Here is a 26,783-nt window from a genome sequence, read left to right on the forward strand (position 1 = left end):
CAAACACTTACTAATCATACTTGCGGTGACTTGCCCTTATGAGTCTTCCTGCCGATGTCTTACTCATACCATGTCAGAAAGTTTTTCTTTGCATCTACCAGAGATGACCTTTTCATTAATGACCTCAGAAAAAATTCTGCAGGTATCAATGTCTATTCTAAAAAGCACCATACAAAAGTTTAAGTACGGAATAAAACCTGATGGGGTGATTATTTTCGGAGAATAACACGCCCCGAAGTGCGTTAATCCTCGACACACATTTTTATCAGTTTGTACTTACGTTTATTAGTGTGGAACGTCCATGAAACAAGTAAGGTTGTGTTATCACTTACGTTGTAACAGCTATAAACAGTCGTTTTCTCACCAGCCTCTCATTTTTCTTTCTTTTGAAGCTAATAAGGAAAAAAAAAAACAGCCCTCCATCATGAAAACTTTCCTGTATCAGAAAGCTTTACCTCTGACTGTTACAAAGTGCTGACACTGGAGACTCATAAAAAAAAATGTAAAAAAAAAAGTTAAAAATCTCCTAACAGAAAATTATAATCAATTACAAACCATTGTTTATGCTTAAAATCTATTTATGCTGAGCGCTCACCATACAGGTTCCTTGGTAAGCTGTTATTATAGAAATGATAATGTATTAGAACGAGTGCATTAATATAAACCTGTGATTTGCTTTGCAGCCAGAACTACACTCAGAGATGTTGTTACAGAAAATTCATCAACACCTCCTGACCAATCAGAAGAGAGAATTCAACAATCCTGTGGTATAACTGAATGCAAATCTCTTTTACAAAAAACAATCATTAATTCAATAATTTATGTAGTGTTTATTTCCATTTCTTGCTGGTTATCTAACACATGATTCAGGAAACATTACAGCAATATGTTTTTAGATAAGCTGAAGCTTTTCTTGCATAATCATGGCACAGATCGGAAACACTCTAACATTATCAAAAACAAAAACAAAAAAAAAGCAAATTAAGCAATTTAAATTAAACATATCAGATTATATTATTATAATGGATAGCTTCATTCATTAATAGAAATCTGTTTTTTTAAAAGAATAAGAAATTTGTTTAACCATAAAGAGTGATAAAGAGAAAATATGCTGCCCTCCTAAGGCAAAAGGCATCAGTCAATTTTATGAACTTTAAGTATACTTACCATTAAACAGCTGTCTATCATATCATCTAGCTACTATTTATATGGTTGGACATGGAGTGAACTTTTAATTTAATTTTTTTTTCTTTTTCACTCTACAATCAGTTACTTTCTCCCTTAGTAAGGCTGTACACAAAACCACCATTTCCATAACTCTCATGATATTATAAGCATTAACAAATACCTCTGCCACCTTCTGCAAATAAAACACATTCGGCTCATCTGTCAAGATAGTAAATAGCCTCCTGTACATATAATACCACTTCATCTGGGAAAGTATGCATAACTAATCCTTAATAAAAAAAAAAAATATGACAAATGGTTGTTAAAAGCCTTATGCATATCAGGATTATGGTGAACCAGTCACGATCACATAAGAATGTTGGCTTCTCTGTCACCCGCGTCTGTCTCGCCTCAATGCGTACAGTACAATTCATAGCTTACATGATGAATATTGCTGCTCTGGGCCTAGTTGTCCTAATTTGCCATGATAGAAATCTCTAAGGAGGAGTGAAATTTTAAGCCCATTGTATATCTAGTACGACACAAATTTCAAAGAGACAGAGAGACGAGGGACGGTAGTCTCTGAGAAGCAAAGACTGGGAGTCAAACCATCAAAAATGGACTGGTTTTTAATTTTTCACTCTGACTGATTACTTTGTCTTCTCAGTCTCAGCGTTTTTGACGTCTTTCTCTGAGGCCGCAGGGCTCTGACTCGTCTGCTCGCTTTTCTTTTTCGCATCTTTGCTGTCAATAAGAGCGTTTTCACGCTTCACCAGCTCCTCCAGCTCAGCCTGAAATGGAAGAAAGTGGAATAAAGGAAGCACAATTATCAACCCGGATACTTTATTAGGAACACCTGCACATTCATACAATTATCAGATCAGCCATATAGTGCAAAAGTGTCAATAATGCAATTCATACAATCATGCAGATACCACTCAAGAGCTTCAGTTAAAATTCACATCAAATATCAAAATGGGGAAAACATGTGATCGCAGTGAATTTAACCGTTGCATGGTTGTTGTACCAGATGGGCTGGTGTGAGTATTTCGGAAGCTGCAGATCTCCTGGGATTTTCACACAAAACAGTCTCTAGAATTTTTCTACAGATTGGAGTGAAAACCAAAAAACATCCACTGAGCAGCAGTTCTGCGGGTGGAAATGCATTTTTGATGAAAGCGGTCAAAGAAGAATGGTCGGGCTGGTTCAAGCTGACAGGAAGGCTGCGGTAACTAAAATAACCACTTTTTACAACCATGGTGAGCAGAAAAGCACCTTAGACCCGGTAACATGTCGAAATTTGAGGCAGATGGGCTACAACTGCAGAAGATAAACCATTCAGCCATAAATAGGAACCAACCAGTCAGCCATAAACAGGAACCTGAGGCTACAGTGAACACAGGCTCACCCAAACTGGGCAGTTGAATATAAGAAAAAGACTTGGCAATGTTTGTGCTATCTCTGATTCCTGTTCAGATTCCATGGTCAAAGTCACTGAGATCACATTTTCCCCACCACCCTAATGTTTTGATAAGAACACTAACTGGACCTTTGATCTGTATCTGAATGATTTTACGCATTGTGCTGCCGACAAATGATTGGCTGATTAGATAATTGCATGAACGAGCAGTTGTGGACGGTTAGCCTATATTGCAGATGAATGAAATTAATTGACATATGGTAGTATGCTTGTATGTGTGAATGTGCATGACATTTTACCTTCCAACCCAGCAGCTCTGCTATAGCCAAGCAACCATCATCACACGTACTCAAATGTGCAACATCCCTGTGATCAAACATGAAAGCACTGTCAAAATAATAACCGTCTTTAAAGACAGCCTGATCTTCTTGACTTGTTAGCTCATGTCTTTGAATAGATTGTGCATGATTGATCTCTACTAACCACTTAATAAAGTGCAGTAAATATTTCCTGCCATTAAATCACCTCTGACTTTTCACCAGGTCACGAAGAGTTGTGGGAAGTATTAAAAAAAATCCAATCAGCAAGATGACGTTACAATGACAAGATGACAAACGATGACAAACGACAAGATGTTCATTGGGTGAGAATGAGCTTTGGCCAAAAGTAATACATATGGCCTCACTCCTGGCATGAAAGTTCCTCCAATCTTTCTTCAGTAGCAGGATTTTGTCCTTTCTTTCAAGCAAGCAGTCCTCCACTTATGACTGGAGGTTAGACTTTAGTTCTGCCTCCATGTTTGCCAATCAAATTCTTTGGATAAAACCAATGTTGGACTGATGCTTCATTAAGGGTGTATTCCTGGGGCTCTGGAATCACTACAAACCTGACCAGGATAAAGATGATGAACAGAAAAAAGTCCTGTCTGTCCAAATATGCATCTTCACTCTGAAATAGGTTATGGTGTATGAATAAATCACATTCATTTTCTTATATATTTGGCATAAACCCAATCTTATATGAATGTGGGCATGAGGAGCATCATTAGTCCTGTGATTGCTGAGGGAGGTACCATTGCATTTCAAATTATATACAATTTTATGTTAAAAAAAAAAAAAAAAGTCACATAGTTAATCAGGTTATTGTGGCCACAAGAGCAACAATAACCTCATTAGAATGTATCACAGGCTGAGCTTGATTTATGTTTAAAAACCTCCACTGAACAGCACTCAGCACTCACCTGTAGGCTTTATCTGAATCGAAATCCATACCTCCTCCAAATCCCAGCAAGCCCATTCCAAAATCCGACTGTCAGAGATAAACAGCAAATAATACATGCTTAGCAACAGCTGGTGGGAAATGTTTAAAATGTAAAGAGCACGTGACCTTGTAAGCACACAATCAGTCAGTACCTGTCCTGATTTCTCCATATTGATGAGGAGCCGAGGGCAGCTATTGGGAACTCTGTTGACGGAGCAGATTAGTCATATTAATGAAGAATGTACAAATTCTTAATGTAATCATTACTGAATGGACCAGCTCTTTCATTCATTGTGGACTTGGTACCAGTACATATACTCTGTATACAGGATGTCCCAAATGTCTCCATACATAGGGGAGATTAACACTTTTTAGCAAAACATCCTCTCCATGATTGCCATTTCTTTGTAAACACACACAGAGTCATCTCTCACAACTCTGGCTCCCAGTTTGGCAGCAGTGCTGTGTATGATGTGCTTACCGTGCCTCCTGTTAAAGTCTATCACAACCTTGCTACAGCTTCCCGATCCAGTCATGAGAATGATTTCAATATAATCTTCTTTTGTCAAAGGCATTCTTAAAGGCTACCTGAAAAAATATATAATATAAACTAATTTTCGAAAAATTTTGGAAGACATTTTGCTAAAAAGTGGTAATTTCCCCTATGTATGGAGACTCTTGGGACACCCTGTATACACAGACCACACATAACATTAAAACCACTGAGAAGTGACGTGAGTAACATTGATTGTCTTGTTACATTGGCATCTGTCAAGAGGTGGGATATACTAGGCAGCAACTGAACAGTCACTTCTTGAAGTTGATGTGTTGGAAGCAGGAAAAATGGGAAGACAAAGACCTGAGCGACTTTGACAAGGTTCAAATAGTGATGGCTAGCTAACTGGGTCAGAACATTTCCAAAACGGCAGGTCTTGTGGGGGTGTTCCCGATATGCAGGGGTTAGTACATACCAAAAGTGGTCCAAAGAAGGACAACTGGTGAACCGGCGACAGGGTGATGGGCGCCCAAGGCTCACTGATGCGCGTGGGGAGCGAAGGCTAGCTTGTCTGGTCCTATTTCATTGAAGAGCTTCTGTAGCACAGATTGCTGAAAAAGTTAATCCTGGCTATGATAGAAAGGTGTCAGAACACACAGTACATCACAGCTTGCTGCGTAGCCCATGCTGACCCCGTCCACCACCGCAAGCACCTACAGCATGCACCTACGGGCATGTGAGCACCAGAACTGGACCATGGAGCAATGGAAGAAGGTGGCCTGGCCCAAAGAACCACGTTTTCTTTTACATCATGTGGAAGGCCGGGTGCATGTGCATTGCATACCTGGGGGAAAGATGGCACCAGGATGCACTATGGGAAGAAGGAAAGCCGGCAGAGGCAGTGTGATGCTCTGGGCAATGTTCTGCTGGGAAACCTTGGGTCCTGGCATACATGTGGATGTTACTTAGATATGTACCACCTACCTAAACATTGCTGCAGACCAAGAACACCCCTTCATGGCAACGGTATTCCCTAATGGCAATGGCCTCTTTCAGCAGAATAATGCGCCCTGCCACACTGCAAAAATTGTTCAGGAATGGTTTGAGGAACATGACAAAGAGTTTGACAAGGTGTTGACTTGGCCTCCAAATTCCCCAGATCTCAATCCGATCGAGCATCTGGGGGATGTGCTGGACAAACAAGTCTAATCCATGGAGACCCCACCTCACAACTTACAGGACTTAAAGGATCTGCTGCTAACATCTTGGTGCCAGATACCACAGCACACCTTCAGAGGTCTTGTGGAGTCCATGCATTGACGGTTCAGAGCTGTTTTGGTGGCATAAGGGGGACCAACACAATATTAGGCAGGTGGTTTTAATGTTATGGCTAATCAGGGTATAATGTGTATATGATGTTTACATCTAGATGTGTTATAACAACTTTTGGCACTTTTGGTGGCAGCTCACCCAATTTGTAGGTGAGCAAAAGTACAGAAACATATAATCTTAAAGTAAATAACACTTAATATTTGGTTGGATATTCCATGTTTGCAATAACTGCATCAAGCCGGCAACCCAGTGACATCACCAAACTGTTGCTTTCTTCTTTTGTGATGGTTTTCCAGGCTTGTACCGCAGCTTTTTTCAGTTGTTGTTTGTTTTGGGGGGTTTCTCCTTTCGGTTTCCTCTTTAGGAGGTGAACTGCATGGTCAGTTGGGTTAAGGTCTGGTGATTGACTTCCACTTTTTTCCCCTGATGAAGTCCTTTGATGTGTTGGCAATGTGTTTTGGGTCATTGTCTTGCTGCATGATGAGGTTTCTCCCAATTAGACTGGATGCATTTCTCCTCCACAGTGCTTGACAAATGAGTTCGTACGTTTTGGATCATGAGCAGATCCTTTCTTTCTCCACACTTTGGACTTTCCATCACTTTCTTAGAGGTTAATCTTGGTTCCAGAACTTTTGTGGCTCATCTCTGTATTTCCTTGTGAATTCCAATCCTTACTGCTGATGAGTGATTTGTATCTTGGGGTATGGCCTCTATATTTCTGCTTTCGAAGTCTTCTTCAAACAGTGGATTGTGATACCTTCACTCCTGCCATGTGGAGGTTGTTAGTTATGTCACTGACTGTCGTTTTTGGGTTTTTCTTCACAGCTCTCCCAATGTTTCTGTCATCAACTGCTGTTGTTTTCCTTGGCTGACCTGTTCAACGTCTTGTTGTTAGTACACCAGTGTTTTTTTTTTCTCAGGACATTCTAAATTGTTGTATTGGCTATGCTCAATGCTTGTACAATGGCTCTGATCAATTTTCCCTCTTTTCTCAGCTTCAAAATGACTTGCTTTTCTCCCATAGACAGCTATGGTCTTTATGTTGGTTTATCCTTTTTGACAACAAATGCAGTCTTCACAGGCAAATCCCAGGGCTCAAACCAAGAAAAGACATTTAGAGCTATTCATTGTTTAAACAATCAAACTAATAAGGCACACCTGGGCAACAAGAAACATCTGTCAGTCACATGTTCCAGTATTTTTTTGATCACTTGAAAAATGGGTGTATTAAAACAAAAGATGCCATGTTCCAAGTTGTTTAACACATCTGGATGTAAATATCATGAAATGACAGCTGAAATTCTGATCCATCATTTCACATTCATCTGCTGATGTCAAACCCAAATGTCTTCAGTCTATAGCAAAAACTGACCGTTGCAATTTTGGGAGAACTTGCTTATGTTTGATTTTAAAGTGCTGGTTAGTGGACAGAATAGTCTGGGAAATGTGGGATACTGATTTTTTTTCCGCAAGTACACAGGATTTAGAGTGCTGGGTCCAAAACTACAGATAAACTTGCCATCTGAAAAATACAGAAAGATTGCAGTATATTTGCGGTGACCGTTATGGGTTTCTCACCTGCTGACAAGAGAGGCAAAAGGTTGAACCTGCAGAGACGTGCCCATTATGATAAGAAGATCACACTGAGGAAAATCCTGTATACATAGAGAACAGGTCAGTGGAATACCAGAATGAGTGATACTGTTCAGTACAAATTAAATTGCTTCATGTCTGACTTTCTTTCTTACTGACCTTTTTCATTGAGCTGAAGAAACGAGATGGTAGATTCTCACCAAAGAAAACAATATCTGACAAGAGCCAGAGTGCAGATGTGAGAAAGATTAAAATTAAGTGATTTAAATGCTGATTACTGAAACAAAAAAAGTTTAACAACTTAAGACTTTTAAAAGAGCAGTTTGAAATGTTTCACATGTTTATGGGATATCTCAGGAAAACTATCACACAATATTCTCATGCAATTTCTTCATTTCTGGCATCAGTTTACATTATTCCAGCCTGGAAATGAACCCTGCCCCCAGCTGGATCACAGCTGTTGAGCTTCTCCCCTTTTCCTTAAAAGGCAAATCATGAGCCATGCACAGTTTACATTGCAACTGCAATTTATTTCTCATGCAGCAGACAGCTTTAAAAATTACAAACCACTCTTTTAATAACAACTAATTAAACCATATTGGACTGCATCATTTCTGAAAACAACGGACAGCCCACATGCCTTACTCCCTTCTCCGTGACCAGGAAGTCTCCTTCACATACACTATGCTGATTCCACTGATAACTAGTATATCGATATCATTATCACTCATCATATAAACTGGAGTTGCTCGAGTCTCTGACATCATTCACAGCGCCAGCTGGAGGAGGATGAACGCTTCTTGCTGAATCTAGTTTCCCTTACAAGGATTCTTCATCCTTACAGTCATCTCTGGGAGTTTTTCTTTGTCGACCATCGGCTTGGAGGTTAAGCTGGACGTTAAGCTGGGCGTTAAGCCACTGATGTCTGTCATGTTTCTTTTAGATAATATGCATTGTAAAAGCACTAAAAAAGTACATTTCTAAGGATTAGGATTAAAGATTATTAAAGATTAGTGCCTTCTCCAGAAGGGCTTGCAGACTATGGAACTCTCCTCTCCTAACAGTTAGATGATCTTCAACACTCTCCATCTATAAACTATCTTTACCATAAAGGTCTTCACTGTTTGTTGTTAATCTGTCGTCTCTGTCGATTGTGTTATTATTGCGGTATAGCCATTGTGATGTGTTTTGGTTCAAAAGGGATTTGCAAAGTGCTACATAAATAACTTTATGATGATGATGATGATGATTATTATTAGTAGTAGTAGTACATGGTTTCAAAAAGAGGGAAAAAATACATTTCCAAAACTCCTCATTTAGTTGGTAAGATATCTTGCTATTTACATATATTTTAAGATCTGTAATATATATTTATATTCTATTCTTTTCATCAAGTCTAACTGTCTACATAAAATGTCTCATTTTATCTAGACGAAGTAAGCACATATGGCTTTTAAGACAAAAAAACAGAACAATTACAATAAAATTCCAAACGAGTATTTAGTCAGGTATTGAAACGCTAGCCAAACAAACGTTCTTCAGTAAAACTTATATAACCGAACAAAAATAGAGCACACTTTCTATTTCTTCATCATAATTTCTATTATCAATGTTTTACAAGCCTGAACTCACCAGGTTTGACCAGACTGTTGCAGGCTTCACACTTAGGGATGTCCTCAGCAAAGATCTTGTCTATCAGTTGCATGTATAAATAAAAATCAAAAGCATTACAAGCACATTAATCAGAAACAAGCAATGGACCGATACTCCAGCTGTATGTGAGAAAGTGTAGCGCACCTTTCATCCACTCCATGCTGTACTCCTTCCGGCAGAGGAAACTCACACAGTGTGAAGTATGAAAGGTTCCATGGGCTTCAATCAGGTCCTCTCCTTCCAGTCCTGCCACTCTCTCTAACGTATCAATGTTCTAACAGATAAAGAAACGTGGATTGTATAATGCTGACCATTAATGTGACAACACACACACACACACACACACACACACATGGACACATGTCTGACCTGTGAGTAGCAGCGTTTGAGAAGGCCTTTATCCTTTAGCATCCTTATGAAGTAATGACACACAGTTGGCTAGATAAAATAAAACAGAGACAGCGTTATAAGTAAAGACAAATACAATACGGAGAAAAAGACTCCAGTGTGGGCTGTGACTCTCTGAAGACGTGACCACTAATGTTCTGGGATCTTGGGGAATTGTGGAGTTCCTACCTTGAACTGTCCTGGGTAGAGCTCTCTGGCCAAAGCAAAGAAAGGTTCTGGATGTTTCTGATGGGAAATGAAAAAGAAAAAAGATGGTAAGTTAACTAACATCTAGTCACACCGGTCATGTTCAACTTGTGTCAATCCATTTTTAAAATTTAAACTAAAGCCTGTTGTACACTGTGTAATTTCAGCAGGCTTTTAAGATTATTATTCGTAACGGAATACATGTAACAGCGTTACGTAATAAGGATAGAAAAAAAATGGTAACTGATCTATTACAGTTATGTCGAAAAACAGTAATCGGATTACAGGTACATTTTGTAAAAAATTTGAATACTATCAAAATTACAATTTTTTCATTATAAACCCAAAGAAATTAATCTTTTGACATAACGCAACATAGACAGCCGCTTGATTATAGTTCTGGTTCTCTCTTGCCAGTCGTGACTCACGTGAGCCATCTCCTGGCGCATGCGGAAATAACATCTATCTCTAATCATTATGCTCTAGAGGCACGTTGAAAGGGCTGTTTATCACGATGTCCGCTGGAAAAAAAACGCGTTTCAGTCTTGGAAATTTCGAAATTATTTTGTCTATAAAGGAGAAAATCACCAACAACATCACCACAGAACAGTGCAAACTATGCCTTCCAGCTGTGAAGAAGCTGTCTCTATCGAAGGACTCGACATCTAATTTAAAGAAGCATTTAAGCGCGGAAATCATGTTAGCTAGGTTAGCTAAAATTAATTAGTGTTAGTCAGTGCTTTGAAATTCCCTGAACTGCATGATCACAGTTGTGGGGAAGGTTGCCAGCTATGCTGAATTAGCTGGAAATGTCCTGTATTTTGGTAGAAATTAACACGACTTCCCCTCAAGATCGCCCCATCCAACCATTCCCAGCACACAGGATGCAAAGTCAGTAAGGGGAAGTCCCGCCAAACCCTACAAGGACGATTGGTGAAATGAAGAAAGATCACAGTCTTGATCAACATGTATTTCGAAATAGCCTAATGTACATGTAGACAGTAGAGAGCTTTTTTTAATGCCGTGTGTGATGGCAATGACATTTTTCCCCTGTACTTGTTAACATTAGTTAATGAAATTTGAATGTATAAGAACAAAATGTACAGAGAATGTACAAAGAACTGGATTTTTTACTGATTCAAACTTTTATTCAAATAATAACATGTCCAAGGACATACTGTATAACAAGGCTTCTAAGATCATGTCGCAAAGTTATGAAAATTAATAATATTTCTTTGAATATATCTTCAATTTTGATTGGTCACTGCCCTTGCAGAATGTGCTCCACTGTCACTTCTCATTTCCATCATAACTTCAGCTGAAACTCTGAAGTTGTTCTCTGAAATGCTTTTGTGATGTTGTTGATATTGCTTTTCTCTTGACTTTATTTACATATGCGACCTTGAAGTAATCCAAAACTAATCAGATTACATTACTTTCATATTGTGATACTTAGATTACATTTTTTATGAAGTAATTTGTGACTGTAAAGGAATACATTTTTAAAGTAACCCTCTCAACCCCGCTTGTCACACTATACAGGCTCCCAATAAAATATTGGCTGTTCTCTTCATCAGATTATTCTCTTCATGAAGATTCTTTAATAACAGACTGCATAAAAGTGAGCTTGGGGTAGTACAATTATTTTCTTATACATCTCCAAGTTTTGTTCACATTATGCCAGTGCCCTTGCCACTACTGTATTTGTAGCAGTCATGTGTGTTGTACATCATCTTATACTGTCCTCCTATTGGTGGCTTTCAGACAAGAGTCTTGGTACAGTCACTCTCCAAGATATGAATAAAACAATTGTCATTAGTTGTCCTAAATCTGTGAGCTCATCACATTACGTGTTTTAAGATCGCCGAACTCAACTCAAGACCAATGAATTCTTTAACAATGTGCAATTTTTGTCTGTGACCACAAAACTGGGCTGAACATTATACAGTATAAAGCCTGCTTTAGTTGAAAATAGCTAAAAGAAAATTTGCCCAAGGTGGTACTTTATGTGCTGTGAACAAGTCGCTTGTTCACAGAGATTATGTTCACACCATTTAAACCAGAGTGTAACCAAATAAAAGTTACACTTCAAGACACACACCTTGAAGTAGTCGATCTGAAAGATGGCCTCCGGGTACGGCAGGTTGTATTTCTGCAGATTGGAATAGAGACCAGTTCCAGGAGAGCGGAAGTCAGGGATGCCGGCCGCTGCATAGGAGAGAGAGAGGTGCTAATATGCTGATATGTTTCTATTCAGAACATTATGCCAAAGAATAAATGGCAAGTCATTGAATGCAGAAACAGCGTACTTACAGGTTGATATTCCTGCACCCACCATACAGATAATATTCTTGCCTAAAGAACACAATAAGACAATGTACTGGAGTTAAACAAGTACATTATTTACAAGCGAGGACCTCTGAAGAGATCAATTCAGTTCTATTCAGTTTTATTTGTATAGAGCTTTTAACATTGGTTATTATTAAACTGTAAACGTATGAATTTATCCCTAATGAGCAAGCCAGAGGAGATGGTGGCAAGGAAAAACTCCCTGAGACGCTATGAAGAAGAAACTTTGAGAGGACCCAGACTCAAAAAGGAACCCATCTTCATCTGAGTGACTCCGGATAGTGCAGTTATAAATAAATCCCTTCTATAACTGTGTCCTACATGGACAAATAGTGCAATTGTGCAACCAGTAAATTCATCACAGTTTTCACATGAAGTCTGTTTTGTTGAACCTACCCACTGTCCACTCAATGTTTAGTACTTACATTTACCACTCTGTATATAACGTGCAACTCCGTCAAGGCTCAGTTCATCAAGGACTTTCTCTCCAGGGCTCAGGCCGAGAGTCCGAGAGAAGAGACTGCGCAAGAAATCCACTTAAAAAAAAAAAATACCAAAAGAAACAGAGTGAAGTTACAAACCTCAAATCTACTCACAGATATGTGAAGCCAAAAAAATATTGTAATAGTGTATACTGGAGTTTCTGATGTATTGAAAAGTTTTTAAACTTTATTTAAAAAGGAAGCACTGATATTTACTTTCAGTGTCTCCAGAAGCGTCACCTTCCTCGCTGCTGTCGTCTGACTCGGCCTAGAGCGTCATAAAAGCATTGAGAAAACGAAAGCAGTTACAGGCTAATCAAAATACAGGACGGTAATGCTTGGAGAAAATTCAGATTTGGTAGACAGTCAGCCTCAACATTCTGTGAAATAAAGAAAGCATGGTTAAAATAAAAATAAAACCCTACTTAGGACAACTTATAGAACGAGTTAGAAGAGTGATGTCTATTTTAATTTTTCATATATACTATATTGCCAAAGATTTGTGGACACCTGACTATAACATCCATATGTGTTTTGTGAACACTGAACAGATTTAGTCCTCCCTCTGCTGTTATAATAAGCTCCACTCTTCTGGGAAGGCTTTCCACTAGATTTTGGAGTGTGAATGTGGTCGCACTGAGGTCGAGCCAGGAGACCTGGTGTGCCGTCAGCGTTCCAGTTCATCCCAAAGGTGTTCAGTGGGGTTGAGGTCAGGGCTCTGTGCAGACCACTCAAGTTCTTCCACTCCAACCTTGGCAAACCATGTCTTCCTTGACTTCACTTTGTGCACAGGGGCACTGTCTTGCTTGAACAGGTTTGGCCCACTTAGTTCCAGTGAAAGGAAATTGTAATGCTACAGCATACACACATCCTATACAATTACTTTTAAATACTTCTGGCTGTATATAGTGTGACATATATTTTACTATTTTACACATTTCTCTGAAACAGAGCAGACATCAGATGGATGACTGCAGCAAATCAAAAGCCGGCTTATTTCATACTCTCTGATGTGTTGTGGATTCTGTGATGCTTTTCTGCTCACCATGGTTGTAAATAGTGGTTGTTTGAGATATCGTAGCCTTTGAACCTCAGACCTCAAATCAGTGTGTCCATTCTCCTCTGACCTGTCTCATCGACAAGGTGTTTCCGTCTGCAGAACTGGATGTTTTTTTGTGTTCTTGTTCCATTCTGTGTAAACTCTAGAAACTTGTGTGTGAAAGTCCAAGGAGATCAGCAGTTTCTGAAATACTCAACCCAGCCCATCTGGTATCGACATCCATGCCACGGTTAAAGTCACTGAGATCACATTTGCGCCCATTCTGATGTTTGATGTGAACATGATTTTATGCATTGTTCTATTGACACATGATTGGCTGATTGGATAATTGCACGAACAACAAGTGTACAAGAGTTCCTAATAAAGTGTATAGATTACTGAGCTAAAAACTTTTGGTTCAGCTTAATATTCAAATCATTTCACATTCTGACCCCTAGGGTTAGGGTTAAAGGGACAACAAGTACTTGTCCCATTAATCAAACCCTGTGGAATCTTACTGCCCCATTGTTTTCTTGTATTCTTACTCAACCATCAATTACCGAAGGTAATGTGAATCAGTGGGAAACCACAACAAGACCACCATTGAACAGATATTATGTGGGTTATGTGAAGGCATGTTACACTGGCATGTTATAACAAAAAAAAGTCACACAGATCAATCGAAAATATCTAGTCAATATAAATCCTGTGGTTAAAACTGACATTAATGAAAGACTTAAGCCTGATTTACACACTGCACATGGAATAGATGAGCTACAGTCTCTAACCTATAAGGTGGACTAGCCATGAAGCTGGTTGAGTAAGAATACAATATAAGAATACAAAAAAAACAACAACAATGGGGCAGTAAGACTCCACAGGGTTTGATTAATGGGACAAATATTTGTTGTCCCTTTAAGCTTAACCCTAACCCTAGGGGTCAGAATGTGAAATGATTTGAATATTGAGCTGAACCAAACGTTTTTATGTCACTAATCTACCTGAAAAGGTTATTTATTGATCTTTTGTACACTGGTTCGCAATAATGACAAGAAGTCTCTTTGATTCTGTCCTATGTTTAATACATCACACTTAGACACATCACAAGTCTAAGGTCTTGAGGCAAGTGCTGCAAAAAGCCACTCTTCGTAAGTTTTGGTTTTACTAAACAAACAGTGTACCCTAGCTAGTAACAGAAGTTAACCACATCACAGAACACACTGCTGTGGTCTATTTTAACTGTGTCTTTTCTCACGCTTGTGCATGTGTGTGAAAGAGTATTCGGAACATTTTATATAGTTAGTTATTGCTTAAAGGTTAATCGTATGACTTTTGATTGCTGCCTTTGAATTTGATTTCAGAAACAAAGGGATACTGTGTGTGTGTCTGATCATCATGGCGATGTATAAGAGCTCCTAAGAGGAGGAGTTAATTAAATTTCACAGTTACAGGTTTATGTTAATGTGCTTGCTCTAATACATTATCATTTCTATAGTAAGAACTCACACAGGGACTTGCATGGCAGATGCTCCACATAAATGGATTTAAAAGCGTAATGGTTTATTATTGCATATAAATTAACTGATGTTATAATCGTGATGTTCTAATTGTATTTGCATTGTATTTTGTTTCTGTATCTGTATGGATCTGAAGGCTTTAGATGTGACTGCTGTGGCTAATCAGAGTGGGTTTTTTTGTTTTTGAGCAGACTTATCTTGACTGGTGACGGCAAATACTGTAAGTGCATATGGTCTTGTTAGGCAGATAGACTATTAAGATATTAATATGTCACATTCAGTGCAGACATGTCTGTAGTTTAGCTAAATGTGGTTTCTAGAGGTAGAGCTTTAAAGCAGTAATACACATTGATGTCTGGGTGTGATATTAGAGGGGAGGCTAAAATCTCTATATAGTAGCTTGACAGTGAAACTATTAGAGATGAGCAATGCAAAGTTTCACAAGGTGTCATTGGTAGAATAATAAGGATAATGTGATGTAAACCACACACAAACAAACACACACACACACACACACACACACACACACACACCTAAAGTCAGATTTTTAAGTGTTCAAAGGCCATAATGATCTACTGGGTTCATGCTGTCTTTCCTCCAAATACCAAATTGTTACCCTTTTGTTTAAATGGTACAGTTCTGTCTAATTTTGTATAATTTCTACGTTGACCAGTGCCTGCTTAGTCAATTTACTTTTGTTTTCTCTTCCAAAGGGATTTCCAGGGGGGAAAATGTTATAAAGTAAATATTCCACTTCATCCGCATTCATTACACATGTGCATGTAGTTCACATGCACCTTCACAGTCACTGCTGATGACGTGCTACAGATGTGTTGAAAAATATTAACCCAAGTGCTTGTTTCACTTTTTGTAATCACCAGACATGACTGCCAGTTACAGACTGCATGAATTCACAGTCTGGGCTAGAGAGCAATCAACCTCAGTCTTGCTTTCTCGTACCATTCTGTGTATTTTTTCTTTTTACGAACATTGGTGGAGCTTGATTCCACAAAAGTCTAATATAATCTGCCTGAAGACATTAGTTAACAGTAAATAATCTGACATGGATTCCAAAAATTAACCTGATATTTACATCTTTGAAAGATAGGATGGTTTATAGCCCTGCAACTCATTTATACCAGCCACCCCTGGTATTACCCTTCCTCCCCAAACTGTACTGTACATCTTAAATTACTTTACAATATTAAGCAGGACATTGTATTGCAAGGCTCTGCGCATGCGCGTTTGTGCACTTCATCTTTAAACTAAATTTCAGGGCACATAGAAAATTGAAACACTCTAAAACCAAAAGCTTGTGGTTCGTAAGGTGTTACCTCGGGCTCAGGTGTATCAGGCTCCTCCTCAGCTTTTTTAGTTTGTTCTACAAAACAAAACAAGCAATATTACAAAGATTCGGTGCTAACTTGTTAGCTAGCTAGCTTCTTAACTGCTTCAGGAATACATGACAGCAGGCATAGGAAGTAGGTTAGCTAAATATTTTAATAACGTGGTTATTAAGAAACACTACAATTTAATTAGAGTATTACCTTGCGAGTCAGACATCTATCCGTCTACCTGTCAATAACGCTAACCACCCTTTGTATATTTGAACAAAATGTTTAAAACACCAGCTATTCGTTTAAAGGGACAAGTGCTTGTTGTTGTGCGTCGCGATAAGTCGTCCGACTGGAAACCGAAACCTCGTTAAAAAAAATACGTTTTTTTTTTTTTTTACATGAATACATGACAAAAACTGCATGTTTACACACCAAAACGTTTCAATAATTCAACTATTAGGCTACCATTAATATTAGGACCAAATACAGAATCTGAACTTAGCAGTATAAGATAAATAGGACACCCAAAATGTTTCCCTTTGGTTTGGTTTGGTAATGCAGGGTAAAATCTGTAGCCACTCATGAAATAGGCTCAAGAAGGTTAAATTTCATTAAAATGTTGCATTTGGTTAGTGGAAAAAGCTCTATAATTTATTCTATGATGTAAAGTATGTAGAAATGGCTTGGTTAAAAACAATATACCTCTCCTGAAAGGCTGTTTTCATCTTCGACTTGCTGGACTCATGAACTCCCTTTACATTCCCACACCTCTGTAATGAGGCTTATGGGATTAACACACTCTCTTAATAGATTAATCACCTGAACACGTGTTGAACAGATAAGGAAAAATAGTACCAAGTACTAAATACTAATTTATATAAATTACTTATATTACTTCACAGAATAACACATTTTCGTTTACAACTTGTAATGCAATGCACATCCATGCTGAAAAACAAACAAAAAAAACAATAGAAAACCTCATAGAATTTGTAATGGTTTTAATGGTTATAATGGGAATTGTGTTGGTTTTAACGGAACCTCTAATGGTCCCTGTGGGTCTCTACTGGTAATTTGTTGCCTTCTATTGCTGACATGTTATGTCTAGTGGATACCATTAAAGGACCAGTAACGGTAATGGTTTGAATGGTTTGAATGGTTAGTAATGGTATTTGTAGTGGAAACCAATAAAATTTCTGTGATGGTTTCTAGTTTTTTTTGTTTGTTTGTTTTTCCCCACAGGAATCACACGATTACACATCCCTGGAGAATAAAAGCAGGTTAGTCTGACCAGGTACCAAAACACAGACTTAGCTGGTAGACCATCTTTGCCAGCTGGTATATTATTTTCCAGCTCCCTTATTACTTGATTAAATTGAACAATAACTCTTTGAGAATTTCTAAATTTCTTAATGTGTTATTTTTCAAAAAAAAAAAAAAAGCTTCTCTATAACGTAGCATTAGACGTGGGAATTCAGAAACTGTTTCCCGGGAAAGATGGTCTACCAGCTTAGCGTGCCAGTGTAACCAGCTTGACCTGTGTTTCGGAGCTGGTGTGTGGTCAGACCTAGCCCAATTTTTCAGCAGGAAGGGGACAATAGCCTCTCTTCATATCTGCTTTGATACTTCTACACAATTCTCATGTGAAGTCAGGAAAGTTACTGTAATTACTGTACAAACCAGGTAAAGATACAACAATAAGTTTTAAAGGTACACTCCTGTCCTAGGTCCTAAGCCACATAAGACATAAATATACACTTTAGTAACTTTTCTCTGTGTGTATAAGCAATTCCTGCACAAATATCCTTCACTCACTTGAATTACATAAAAGTATTATCAAGCTTGGTGCCATTAGATGGCTAAACATCAACGGAGTGTCCACAGTCCTGTTACGTCTGAGCATTTCTCAGTGAGTCTGCATCTCTGGGCTCCTGACTGTCTGTTTGGATCTGGAGTCCCTGATCATATTCAGCACCGATGACCTTGCAGTGAGGCAGCATCTCCTCAATGAGGATGTGCACCAGGCCTGGACTCTGCAGCTGTGGGAGTGAGGATATATCCAGCTGCTGCAGCTTCCTGAAAGAAGAAACACACAGAGCTTGAGATCGTTTAGTTTAGTTTAAAATAGTTACGTTTTGAAATGTTAAGTTGTCTCTCCTGAGTAGTCGTGTGAATGAGAAGACATTCTCAATGCAACAAAGTCTGGTATCCTTTATGACAAAGACATAAGAAGTAGATTGAAGCAAAAAAAAGTGAATAATTTATAAAATTAATAGAAATAAGTACTTGAATAAGTGAGGTATAATAATTATAATAGCATATATGTCCAAAATACTATTTAGGTGCATATTCTCAGGTAAAAGCATGCCCTGTGTCGAGCATTCTTCCCCTTAAAGCTTTCCATTTTGTGTTAGAAAGAAGAATTAAAATGGACTTACCATTTGATTCACACAATACATCTAACATTTAAAGGTGCAAAAAATATTTTATAGTGACACAAAGGCATTTCTTGATTGCATAAGTATTCACCCCCTGGGCCTGTACTTCATAGCATCACCTTTTGGCTGCAATTACAGCTCAAGTCTTCTGGGATATGTCTGTCAGCTTTGCACATCTGGATCCTGATATTTTTACCCATTCTTCTTTGTGAACATGCTCAAGCTCTGTAAGACTAGATGGAGACTGTTGGTAAACAGCGATTTTTCAAGTCTCAGAGGTCTGGGCTTTGACTGGGCCGTTCTAACACATTCTTGGTTTTGAAGCACTCCAGTGCATCATTGGCAGTATACTCAGGGTCAGTGTCCTGCTGGAATGTGGACCTCCGCCATAGTCACAACTCTTTTGCAGACTGGAACAGACTTTCTTCTAAAATTGCCCTGTATTTAGCTCCATCCATCTTGTCCTCAACCCTGACCAGTTCCCCAGTCCCCGGCGATGAAAAGCATCCCCATAGCATGATGCCACCACCACCATGCTTCAATGTGGGGATGGTGTACTTAGAGTGATGAGTACTATTGAGTTTGTGTCAAGGCCAAAAAGATTAATAGTGAGACCTCTTTTCCACATGTCTGCTCAGTGTCCAACATACATTCTGTCAAACTTCAAACAAGATCCCATATGGCCTTTTTTCTACCAACAATGGCTTTCTTCTCACCACTATTCCATAAAGCCCAGCTTTGTGGAGCATGTACAGGTGCTGGTCATATAATTAGAATATCATCAAAAAGTTGATTTATTTCACTAATTCCATTCAAAAAGTGAAACTTGTATAATGTGTACATTCATTCCACACAGACTGATATATTTCAAGTGTTTATTTCTTTTAATTTTGATGATTATAACTGACAATTAATGACCAATGGTCGTCTTTTGGACAACTGTCAAGTCAGCAGTCTTCCCCATGATTGTGTAGCCTACAGAACTAGACTGAGAGATCATTTAAAGGCCTTCGCAGGTGTTTTGAGTTAATTAGCTGATTAGAGTGTGGCACCGGGTGTCTTCAATATTGAACCTTTTCACAATATTCTAATTTTCTGAGATACTGAATTTGGGGTTTTCATTAGTTGTCAGTTATATTAGTTGAAATAAATCAACTTTTTGATGATATTCTAATTATATGACCAGCACCTGTAGATATATTACATGTACTCCCAATTTAGTGCATTTCAGTTACAAGTTGTAACTATAAAATGTTGTAAAGTTCAAGGGTTAGGGTCCGCATGCATACTTATGCAAGGCACTCGCATACTGAACCTCTTAGCCTTTTGCAACAGCTTTGCTTATTGATCTATTACTTCAATAACAGGTATTAGGAAATACACTGAGTTTGCATACATGTTGTATTGACATTCGGTAGCTTAGATAGCATTAAACCCTACTTCATAGCTCCTAGTGTGTTAAATTCTATCCAACATCATTTGTAGTTTGCAAGTTTACATCAAATTGATGTACCTGAGGTGTTGTAGTGCAGCTAAACCTCCCACAGTGATACGAGGACAGTGGGATATGTTTAACTCCTGAAGGGTCTCGCTGAAAACATGCAAGTGAGCAAGGAACCAGTCATCGACCTCCAGACAGCCCTGCACGGAGAGGGAACGCAGCTTGCGCTGACTCGCTGTGGTGAGAAATAGATTGTAAAACCCAGGTCAGTTGTGGTTCAAAAGGTCAAGGAATTGGTTTCAGCTGAGAAAAAGCACTTAAGCCCAACTTTACTTCAGAGCCACTATAACAGCAGAAATCTTTTGCAAAAGTCTTTTGCAAAAGTCTTTTGCAAAAGTTGCTATGTTAAATTAAAAAAATAAGAGGTGACAAAAATGGATTTATTAAATAAACAGACATATCTGCACAGGTAATTGATTATTTTCCTTTAACAGCATGCCCCAAAGGTTTTTATTCCCCTCATACCACAGGGATTTACCACTAATTTAAATATTTTATTTATTAAAGAACGACACTGTACTTTTTATCCACTGGTAGTCATACATTATGTAACGTTGCAGAAAGTCCATGAAACAACTTAGTTCCTGTTATTACTGTCTCAAAGTTAGTAAGACAAAAAAAAAAATGCAGATTGTCAATAAGAAATCGCAAAACGCAATGTTTGCTCTCTTGTAGACTTTACCTCTGACAGTTATAAAGCACAGACACGGTAGCCTTTTTCTATAAATGTTAAATAAATATCCCCTCACAGAAAGTATCACCACAGCAACGATTACGCATTTGTTAAATACAGCACATTTGTAATTTGTTTATTATTAGTCTTAGTCATGAGTCTGAGTATGTGAGCATCTGCCATACAAGTCCCTGTGAATTAGCTGTTAGAATAGTCCCTATTTATAATACAATGCAACACTTGTATTATAAACGACCTGTAGGCTCCAACCAAAACTACCTACTGCTGCACTAAATAATATATCACGATAGTATAACGCAAGTAGTGATGGGACATTTGTACACAAGGCATTGAAGTTGCTTTGAACAGAACATCTGCTGCAGAGCAATGTTTCACAACGTGCTGAAGCTTGTATCAAATCTAGATTGCTGACACAGGAAGCTTCAAAATTCACTAAACACAGGAAGGAGGAGGGCTGTTTCAAAGGTTTTAGTAAAATATAAGACGTAAATAACAGGTACCAATATGACATGTTCATTTCCTGCAGCATTTTAAACGACTGAATAGGACTATCAGAACATCAAAATAAACTCATGTGGAGTTTTTTTTAAGAGCACATAACATTTAAGATGAAATTAACTTCATCCATCCATCACTAACACGAAGGTGCTGGCATTTCTGAACCCAGCTTCTCAGAAATTTAGTTATTTCCACCTAATAACTAAACAGTAGCATTAGACACCATACTATACGGCATTGTACATTACTGCTGTCATCTGCAATTATTTGCAAGTACTTGCACTTTACTGCAATTGTCTATCATTACTACAATTATTTATATCAGACTGTTGCACATTATTGCTATTTGCACATCTTGCATTACTGGTATGCATCACACTGTTTATCTTTACCTGCACACTGTTATCTTAACTTATTGCACCACAACTTTATTATCTCATTTAACTTATTTGCTATTTGCACTCCTGGTTGGATGCTAACTCCATTTTGTTTTCTCTGTACCTGTACTCTGACAAGGACAATAAAGTTGAACATAACCTAATCTAATTTCTAACAAGAAAATACTACAAGACATGGAGAAAAAATAAAGTTTACAGGAGGGCTAATTTACATTTTTTTCAGATGCGTGCCAGGAAAACAGCAAGTCCTGTGTGACCGATGCTTAATAATAATCACCTCTTCCTACATTATTTGTGTTCGGTTTGACTACTTCTTTACCTGAAATAACAGAAAAGTATCATTTTCAAGCATCTCTTGTATTAGCATGGCGACTGGCAAGTGGTCAAAAATCATAAATGCTAAGGCTATACTATACTATGTTAGTTTTGGGGACCTCTGCCAAGGATAATCTATATTAATCTATAGTTGCTGACACACTAGTTTGATGTTTAGTATCGTTTAAATTTTGGAGATGCCTCGAGTTACAATTACTAATTTGCATTCTGTACTCTCATACCTTCCATGTAAAGGGTTTCTAGGTTTGTACAGTACTGTGAGGTGTGTGAGCATGATGAGAGAGGATTACTGAGGTTGTGCAGTCCAGCGTGGTTTATCAGAGACTTGCTCAAGTCAATCTCCTCAATAGTTGAGTCTGGTGTGTTTACAAAGTCAAAACTAAACTTCCCCTTTGAATCAGCACGAAACCACTCAGTCTGTCCAGCAAACCTGCAAAGAAGATCAAGCAGACAGTCAAGCATTTACTGTTAGCAACACTCACTGTTGCATCTACACTGCTTTGCATAAATATTCACCCCCACTCTTTTTACTTATATTACAAATAAAACCAGAAACTTTCTGATTGCATAAATATTCCTCCCTGCTGCTGTGAAACCCCTAAATAAGTTCTTAATTAAAAGTTGAGTGAGGTTGGCTTGTGCGCAATTAAAGTGTCACTTTGTGATTTCAATATACAGTAAGTACACCTCTTCCTGGAAGGTCCAGTTTGTTAGAGACCGCACCTAAACAAATGAAGACAAATGAGCTATCAAAACAAGTCCATGACAATGTTTTGGAAAAGAATCAAGGATTTGGTTATTTAAAAAACATCCCCAATTCTGAACATCCATTGAGCACCATTAAATCCATTTTTTAAAAATGGGAGGAATATGGCACACTCGTGCTTCTGCCTAGAAGAGAAGCTACCAAAAGGCCAAGGGTACCTGCGAAAGAAGTGGAGAGATCCACAGATACAGAATGTGTGGCAAGACTTGAAAATTGCTGTTCACCAAAGGTCTCATTCCAATATGACAGGGATTGAGCAATTTTGCCAAAGAATTTCAGGATAGCTGATAAAGAAGCTGATAAAGACACATCCCAGGTGTAATTGCAGGCAAAGGTGGTTCTACTAAGTATCGACCCAGAGGGGTGAATACTTATGCAACCAACAAATGTTGGCTTTTTTTGTTTAATTGACTACAGTAAAAAACATTTTGGACCTTTAAATTGTTAGACATATTGTGTAAGGCAAATTAAATCCCAATTAAGGCAACTGTAATTCTACATATCATGGGTGGGGGGTGAATAGTTTTGCAAAGCATATACAGTTTTGAAATAGGTGTATTTTCCCAAATATTGACCTTTATTTCTCCAGCCAGTCAGGTGTACACTTGTAATCACTGATTCATTTAAAATACAGTGTGCTGGAGGACAAAACAAACTGTGATCTATACAATCACTGTCCACTTTATTAGGAACACCTGTACATTCATGCAGTTATCTAATCAGCCAATCATGTGGCAGCAGCGCAATGCAAAAAATTATGAATGCAAAAAAACAGATGTAGGTCAAGAGCTTCAGTTAACGTTCACATCAAACATCAGAATGGGGAAAAATGTGATCTCTGTGACGTTAACTATGGTATGGTTGTTTGTATCAGATGGGCTGGTTTGAGTATTTCAGAAACTGCTCATCTCCTGGGATTTTCACACACAACAGTCTCTAGAGTTTACACAGAATGTTGCGAAGAACACCAAACATCCTGTGAGCTGAGAATCTGCATGCTGAAACACCTTGTTGATGAGAGAGATCAGAAAAGAATGACCAGACTGGTCTGAGCTGCCAGGAAGGATATAGTAACTCAAATAATCCCTCTTTACATCTGTGCCCATGGTAGCCTCAGATTCTTGTTCTTGCCTGACAGGAGTGGAACCTGATGTGGTCTTCTGCTGTTGCAGCCCATCCACCTCAAGTTTCGACATTTTGTGCATACTGAGATGCTTTTCTGCTCACCACAGATGTAAAGAGTGTTTATTTGAGTTACAATATCCTTCCTGGCAGCTTGAACCAATCTGGTCATTCTCCTCTGACCTCTCTTATCAGTCGCTCACTCAGTGTTTTTTGTTTTTCACACCATTCTGTGTAAACTCTAGAGGCTGTTGTGGGTGAAATTCCCAGTAGATCAGCAGTTTCTGAAATACTCAAACCAGCCCTTCTGGTACCAGCATCCATGCCACGATCAAACTCACAGAGATTTTCTTCATTCTGATGTTTGATGTGAACATTTACTGAAGCTCTTGACCTGTACCTGCATGAGTTTATGCATTGCACTGCTGCCACATGATTGGTTGACTAGATAACTGCATAAATGTGCAAGTGGTACAGGTGTTCCTAACAAAGCGGGCGGTGAGTGTATATCCAAATATTTCATGTAATATACTACTGTATGGCTTATGTTATGACATTTTCTGTAAGAGAAGATGTTCTGTACCTGAAGCCTCCTCCCAGTTTCAGAATGGAGTATGCTGCTGCGACATTGACGCCGTATTTCTTCTGTGCGTAATCATAGATCCTGCAAAGGAGACATGGTCTGTAACTTGTCATGGTACATTCAAAAGCACTTTCAACTCTCGCCAAATAGGTAACCTGATGTTAACACATTGAGGTTTCTAAGAAACCTGGCCCATATTGGTAGATTTTTTTTATCATTCTTTTGTTTTTATCTCAGTATAGATGGGCAAGCCTGGTCGTGGTCTAGCAGCTAAGGATCCCGTGATCTCACCGCCACAGCCCGGGTACCAACCCAGCCACTGGGAGTGTATTCACAGTGCCGGTCCCAAGCCTGGATAAAATGGGAGGGTTGTGTTAGGAAGGGCATCTGGCGTAAAACCTGTGCCAAATCAAACATGCAGACCAATGATCCGCTGCGGCGACCCCTAACGGATCGCTGGAACCCCTAATGGATTCCAATAACATGGGACATAAAAAGAACACCACCACCACTACTACAGATGGGCAAGTGTAATCAAGGAATAGCAACAGAGAAGACAAAAGAACAAAATGTTTTGATTTGCACTTGATGGCTAAGAACTCACTTACATTTGACACCAAAATCTCCACAGCACCTTTCCTCTGACTGTGTGTCGATGTGTCAATGACTCACGTATTACTTTGCACTCCATCGCGAGTGTGTGAGCGTGTGTGATTATGCCTAGCTCGCCCTTGTGCGTTGTCAGTTTGTGGAAACTTAGGGTGCTTCCAAAATGGATGCCTCCTCAATTCCTCGATACTACCTCCTTCAGCCCATGACCCAGAAATCAATCTTTAAAGAAGTACCGATTCTAAAAATGCGCTCATGGGATTCAAACAGCAATGAGAGAGGATGCCTTTGGATCATTTGGTGTGATGCTGTGAAGCCTGTGGTATAAATGCTCCACCTCTCCCTCTCCACCCAGAAAAAAAAAAACTGGTAATAAATTATACAAAAAGAAGAACCACAAAAACAAGTTTAATAAACTTGATTAACAAACAATGGGTACAAATAAAATCCTAGAATGAAAGTCAGTTAATATGAATGTGAGTGTATAGTGTGCTGATGTCCCATCCGGGATGAATTCCTGCCTCACGCCTAATGTTCCTGGGACAAGCTCCAGATCCACCATGACCCTGATCACAATAAAACTCTTACTGCGTATTAGTTAAAGAAATCAATTGAGTTTTGGGTTGAGTTACATCCTTTCTGTGCTTCCTCAGAGGGAGGAGCTAAGAAGCAAGGAAGGAAAACAAGGAAGCACACTTAAATAAATGAGAAGCGTCCTTACTCATGTAGAACTATTGCCTGGATTGTATTGTGCCTCACTTGTTAAGATGCATTGGATAAACATTGACTACACATAATAAGTGTAACTTACAAATTTTTACGCCTCACATCCCGATTTTTGAACCAGTTGCTCAACCTTATGAGATATTCCACCTCAAGAAAGCGCTGATTTAACTGAAAGAGGAACTTGTTGAACAGAGATGGGGGACTGGAAGCATACTGCCTTGTAGCCACAGTGATGCATGGCACCAGTGCACAATGCCTCCTCACCTGAAACTAATGACAAAAATGAGAAAATGGAAGAGGAAAGAAAAGAGAAGACCAGAATGATCACTGAACAAATAATGTTTTATTACATGCAACACTCATACAAAACCCTTTATGCGTGTTTCTCTCAGATCTAACAACCACCCTGACTGAAGTATCCTTGTTTATTTATTTATTTATTTATTTGAGTGATCAACCCCTTGTGACTCCTCTGGATAAGCATGACAGTTAAATTCAATTAATTTCTAATCAATAAATTGTTAATAAATCACTGAATACAATCAATTGCTTAACTTAACAGTAATGTGCAAACCCTACTAAGTAAAAAAAAATATCCTGAAATGGCATATAGTGCTAGAAAACATGTCTACATGAAGGTTTTACTCACCAACATGGAGGCCGCCATGTTGAAAATCTACTGCTACGGCGAGCACGGAGGGACAAACGTTTTTTTCATGTATGTGTATGAGACCAAACAGCAGATGGCGCAAACATAAAATGGAATAAAATTACAGACTCGAATTAAAGCGTTTAGCTAATATGAAATGCAATTTACCTTCAAGTCCAGAAGTATTGGTACCCTTGGTGAAAAACACATGCAGTGAGTGATCT

At 38.6% G+C, this 26,783-nt stretch overlaps 2 protein-coding genes across 2 annotated transcripts; both read right to left on the reverse strand.

The window, feature by feature from the left end:
• Window positions 1-810: 810 nt before the first annotated feature.
• Window positions 811-16,909, reverse strand: sirt2 (sirtuin 2 (silent mating type information regulation 2, homolog) 2 (S. cerevisiae)). The gene is made up of 16 exons (XM_026941214.3): window positions 16,450-16,909; window positions 16,237-16,283; window positions 12,563-12,614; window positions 12,290-12,400; window positions 11,829-11,870; window positions 11,617-11,723; window positions 9,498-9,554; window positions 9,291-9,359; window positions 9,066-9,195; window positions 8,901-8,960; window positions 7,428-7,483; window positions 7,254-7,330; window positions 4,000-4,051; window positions 3,828-3,895; window positions 2,887-2,953; window positions 811-1,958 (listed from the first exon to the last, which is right to left on the reverse strand). The coding sequence occupies exons 1-16, from the start codon at window positions 16,463-16,465 to the stop codon at window positions 1,818-1,820; spliced, it is 1,152 nt and encodes a 383-aa protein (XP_026797015.3). The 5' UTR covers window positions 16,466-16,909; the 3' UTR covers window positions 811-1,817.
• Window positions 16,910-18,117: 1,208 nt separating this feature from the next.
• Window positions 18,118-26,783, reverse strand: dmac2 (distal membrane arm assembly component 2). The gene is made up of 7 exons (XM_026941215.3): window positions 26,728-26,783; window positions 26,560-26,592; window positions 25,996-26,180; window positions 24,576-24,656; window positions 22,395-22,534; window positions 20,191-20,353; window positions 18,118-18,315 (listed from the first exon to the last, which is right to left on the reverse strand). The coding sequence occupies exons 2-7, from the start codon at window positions 26,575-26,577 to the stop codon at window positions 18,129-18,131; spliced, it is 774 nt and encodes a 257-aa protein (XP_026797016.1). The 5' UTR covers window positions 26,578-26,592; window positions 26,728-26,783; the 3' UTR covers window positions 18,118-18,128.

This window comes from Pangasianodon hypophthalmus, chromosome 21 (genome assembly GCF_027358585.1).
Source record: "Pangasianodon hypophthalmus isolate fPanHyp1 chromosome 21, fPanHyp1.pri, whole genome shotgun sequence".
Lineage (NCBI taxonomy): Eukaryota > Metazoa > Chordata > Actinopteri > Siluriformes > Pangasiidae > Pangasianodon > Pangasianodon hypophthalmus.

Coding starts and splice junctions, on each gene's coding strand:
- sirt2 (XM_026941214.3), bottom strand. Junction 9,555..11,616: donor TTCAGATCGACTACTTCAAG/GTGTGTGTCTTG, acceptor ATTTCCCATCAG/AAACATCCAGAACCTTTCTT. Junction 9,196..9,290: donor TCAAACGCTGCTACTCACAG/GTCAGACATGTG, acceptor TTTATCTGTTAG/AACATTGATACGTTAGAGAG.
- dmac2 (XM_026941215.3), bottom strand. Junction 20,354..22,394: donor CGCTGGACTGCACAACCTCA/GTAATCCTCTCT, acceptor TTCTCACCACAG/CGAGTCAGCGCAAGCTGCGT. Junction 18,316..20,190: donor GCTGCACTACAACACCTCAG/GTACATCAATTT, acceptor TTCTTCTTTCAG/GAAGCTGCAGCAGCTGGATA.